The sequence below is a fragment of the Salvia splendens genome, chromosome 2, assembly GCF_004379255.2.
Source record: "Salvia splendens isolate huo1 chromosome 2, SspV2, whole genome shotgun sequence".
In the NCBI taxonomy this organism is placed as follows: domain Eukaryota; kingdom Viridiplantae; phylum Streptophyta; class Magnoliopsida; order Lamiales; family Lamiaceae; genus Salvia; species Salvia splendens.
In genome coordinates, this window is record NC_056033.1 from 7,982,200 (window position 1) to 7,986,262 (window position 4,063).

The 4,063-nt window shown below is 38.8% G+C and overlaps 1 protein-coding gene across 1 annotated transcript; it reads right to left on the reverse strand.

The window, feature by feature from the left end:
- Positions 1-1,371: 1,371 nt before the first annotated feature.
- Positions 1,372-2,949, reverse strand: LOC121772557 (pectinesterase-like). The gene is made up of 2 exons (XM_042169701.1): positions 2,145-2,949; positions 1,372-2,054 (listed from the first exon to the last, which is right to left on the reverse strand). The coding sequence occupies exons 1-2, from the start codon at positions 2,947-2,949 to the stop codon at positions 1,372-1,374; spliced, it is 1,488 nt and encodes a 495-aa protein (XP_042025635.1).
- Positions 2,950-4,063: the final 1,114 nt, after the last annotated feature.

Consider the following 4,063-nt stretch of genomic DNA (forward strand, 5'->3'; position numbering starts at 1 on the left):
TGATATTTTTTATGAGATTCCCTTGCTCTAATATACAAAGAGAGATAAGAAATTAAAATTACGTATGATGGTAATTATTTATACATTAGTATAATGTTGTTTATTTTGAGATTTAATTCATACATATTTTGGTTTTAGTTCAAAGAAAACTGCCAAATAAATCAGGAATTATTACTCATTTGATAATTTCATCATCATTTTTAGAAGTTGGCAATTAAATATAGAATCTACATCAGGAGATATGAGTGTTGTTTTGGTAACTATTCTTTATTTGACTTATTGTTTTTGCCAATTAGCATGAAATATTTCAAAGGAGCTTAACTTTCACAAATCTGTTGACTTGCAGCTTTGAATACGAGATGAACTCCGCCAAGAATTGTGGCGCGAAATGCATCAAGAACTACGCGACCAAAAACGGGAGATGGAAGAAATAATGTAGTTTATGATATCCAAGCAACCCAACAATCAAGTCACAATCCTGATTATGATGATGAGTTGATATATCTCATGAACTCATTTTGAAAACTCGGACACTTTATGTTTATTTTGGCTTCGTATGTTGGATTGTATATTTTGATTAATACTTTTGAGGTTTATCAATGATGATTTTCATTTTGGTCATTGTTTCTTTGTTATTGATTTTATGGTGTTGCTAGAACATGATTTTGTGTACAGGTTCAGTGAAAAAAATATAAAATGGTGCTAATACAGAATTTGAATGATTACCAACGGAGAAATGCCGTTGGAAAATACCCAAAACCCAAAAAGATAGTTACCAGCGGATTTGCCGTTGGGAAATTTACCCACGGCTTATATCCCTTGGTAACAATATTTGCGTCGAGGCTTTTACTTATGGCTACTATCCTTGGTAACAATATTTGCATCGAGGCTTTTACTTATGGCTACTATCCTTGGTAACAATATTTGCATCGAGGCTTTTACTTATGGCTACTATCCCTTGGTAATCCCTTGGTAATTCCATTTTCCAACGGATAAATTGATTTTACCCACGGATATTTCCGTTGGTAATTTGTAGTAGTACAAAGCAACATATATTATGGGTTATTATTCTTTAATACTCTAAATGATATCGTATGGTCGATAGAGCTTTATTATTAACAACAATTTGTGATTTATATAGCATCAAAATATATAAATTGGATTTATGCATCTGATAAAAACTCAAATCGATTCCAATAAAAACTGTCCAATATAATTTAATTTGGGGCATTATTGACAAAGGGTTGAAACATGAGCATTACTGTGTTTGATAATTTTGTCATGTATATGGTAAATATATACCATAATGTAAGGTGATAATAACCTTATATATATACTTCAACATGGTATATGTAGAAAAAGGAGAGTGAATCAAATAAGACCCCAATCATAGGGAACTTGTGTCTCTGGCAGCCAATCTTTCCCTTGTAGAAAATTGTCGACCGCGAACCAAGACGCCACCTTGCGTCCGAGCCTAGGCCTCACTCCCGGCCATTTCATTCGACCCTTAGTTTCCGCGCCGTCCCCTAGGTTGTAATACTCCGCTAGGAAAACAGTGTCCTTTGGCGTGGGTGGATCCCAGGGTGTCCATCCTATTGGATCGATCAATTTACTCATATTATTTTGCATGAACACAACCGAGGCATACTTCTTCCAAGGCCGCCCGAGGTAGGTGGTCACGCCCGTGAGGTCTTCCGCCGCGCGGATCGTGCTGGACTGCACCACAATCCCGGTCTGCCAATCCGGGTCCGTCCTGCCCTGGGCCGTGATCGTGTTGTATTGCCCACGGAGTGGCTTTCTAACCATGATGCTGCTCTTTTGTATCACCACGGCCGCGTTGCCGAAGATGAAGTCGATCGTGCCGTAGATTTCGCACTCGCGGTAGAACTGGCGGTTGGATAGGGCGCACAGGGTGTCTTGGTAGCCTTCCATGCTGCACCGGTAGAATACGGAGCGGTCTCCCGCTGAGAGGAGGGCCACAGCTTGTTCGTTGATGGCTCCGGCCGTGTTGGCGAATTTTATGTCCCGGGCTATGAATCCCTCTCCGTATACGGCTGCTCACAAAGATTGAATGTATTAGGATTTTGGTATAAGAAATCACATTTATATATATATAAATATGGAGTAAGAATAAAAAAAGTTACCAAAGGTGGGGGTTGCCCAAGTCTGGAATCCAGTACCATGGCTAAAGTTGTTGTGGATTATGGTTTTCTCCATCCCATCTCCAACCATCATCAAATTCCATTGATCTGCTAGTATCTTCACATTTTCATTATAAGATCCGCTCTTCACATAAATTACATGCCTCTTCTTGCTATATCTCGGCGCATCGTTCAACGCATCCTGTATCGTCCTATACTTACCCGATCCATCTTTGGCCACCACAGCGTCAGCTTTGATCTTCGAATCCGCCCACATGAGATTCATGTCCCCATCAGATAGCCAACTTGGATACTCAGAATCTTTGTTCAAAACATCATTCAACTTGGCCATCCTTTTGGTGGTGCCTTTGTTGATATCAATGGGATACTTGAGTTTGTTGTATACAGATTCAAACATCACCCGGGGTTGATCCTCGAATCCGTCTATGCACGTCTCTAGAGCCGTGCCTGCGGCGCATATCATGGACATCACTCCGGCCTTGGTTACATCAGTCGAGAGGGATCTATCGAGGTTATATACTGCGAGAGGGAGAAGCTCTTGGCAACATCTGAGTGCCGATAAGGCTAGTTTGTTGTCTGCATTAATGTCGTTGATCATTCTTCCGATTTCTCCATTGTCGCTAAAATATGGGATTGCTGATGAAATTTGTTGCATTGTCAACTCTGTCAAGATCTTGCCCTGACTTTCATTTGTAATGCCCATCTCCAAGATGTTTTCATAGGTTGTTGCTATCGCTTGAGATATTGTAATAGCTATGCAAATGATTAAGGTTACAAGAGAGGCCATGGATGGAAATGTTAGAAATATGGAAAAATCCCGAGCCCTGCACAAGCGTTACTCTAACTATTACAATCGAAAGAAAATAACAATCAAAATGAAATGGAAATTACAATGAAAAATACAAACCAAATGTAAGTCGAGTTGAGGAAAATGTATTTTTGCAAGACAAATTACGTCTGGACTAGTATTTTCGGATTAATGTATTGTCCTCAGAGATAAAAGGACTCTTTTCTAGCATGTAGAAGCATCTTAAACCCACTAGGCGCTAGCAAACTTTATGGAAATTCCTAGAATCAAGCAAACAAGCTTCTATGCTAATGCAAAGGCTATATATGCACAATGACAAGAAAAGCTTGACTGAAGAATGCTTTCTGATGTGTGTTTTTCTACCTCAAACTCAAGCCTATTTATAGGCTCAAATGGGGCACTTAAAAGAGATTGTTAATCAAGTCACCTCATAAAATTTATGAGTGATTTCCTTGTTACATTGTTGGATATAAATTTATGTGTGATTTCTTTGTTCTTAACTCTCATGTTGAAAAAAATGTCTTGCGTAATATGAGAAGCCGAAAAAAAATGTCTTACGTAACATGAGAAGGAGGGAGTAATATTTAGCGTGTATGAATTAGTTATACTTAGATTATTTTATTAGAATCAAGCAGATTGGTATAGCAGAATTTAGTTAAAAAATAACTAATTAAAAGGGCTTGCAATGAATCAAATACTTAGATTCATTGTTGGGCTTATTGCGAGATGTTTAGCGGCGGAAAAAAAATATAAATAGGAAGTCAAAATCAAACAAGATAAGTCAACGGAGACATAGACCTATTATTATAAGTTTTTATCCCTTCCTCATGTCGCCGACCATTTAGAGATTGAGGATCCCCATTTAAAGTTAGACCAAAGTAAAATCCCTTTTCTGTCCCAATCTTCCAACCTTCCCGATTACAACACATAGAACTAGGGGTGCAAATTTAGTTCTCGGGTTTCGGATATACCAGATCCCGATCTAATACCCGGCGGGTTTTGGATACCCGAACCCTGAAATTATGGGTTCGGGTTCGGGTACGGGTTTGTGTAGTTAATGTTAGGATTTTTCGGGTTTAAGGTCCCCGAAACC

Excerpts from the sequence above, each read along its gene's own strand:
- LOC121772557 (XM_042169701.1), bottom strand. The coding sequence starts at position 2,949 with ATGGCCTCTCTTGTAACCTTAATCATTTGCATAGCTATTACAATATCT. Across the intron at positions 2,055-2,144 it reads TTGGGCAACCCCCACCTTTG|CCGTATACGGAGAGGGATTC; the intron begins GTAACTTTTTTT and ends CTTTGTGAGCAG.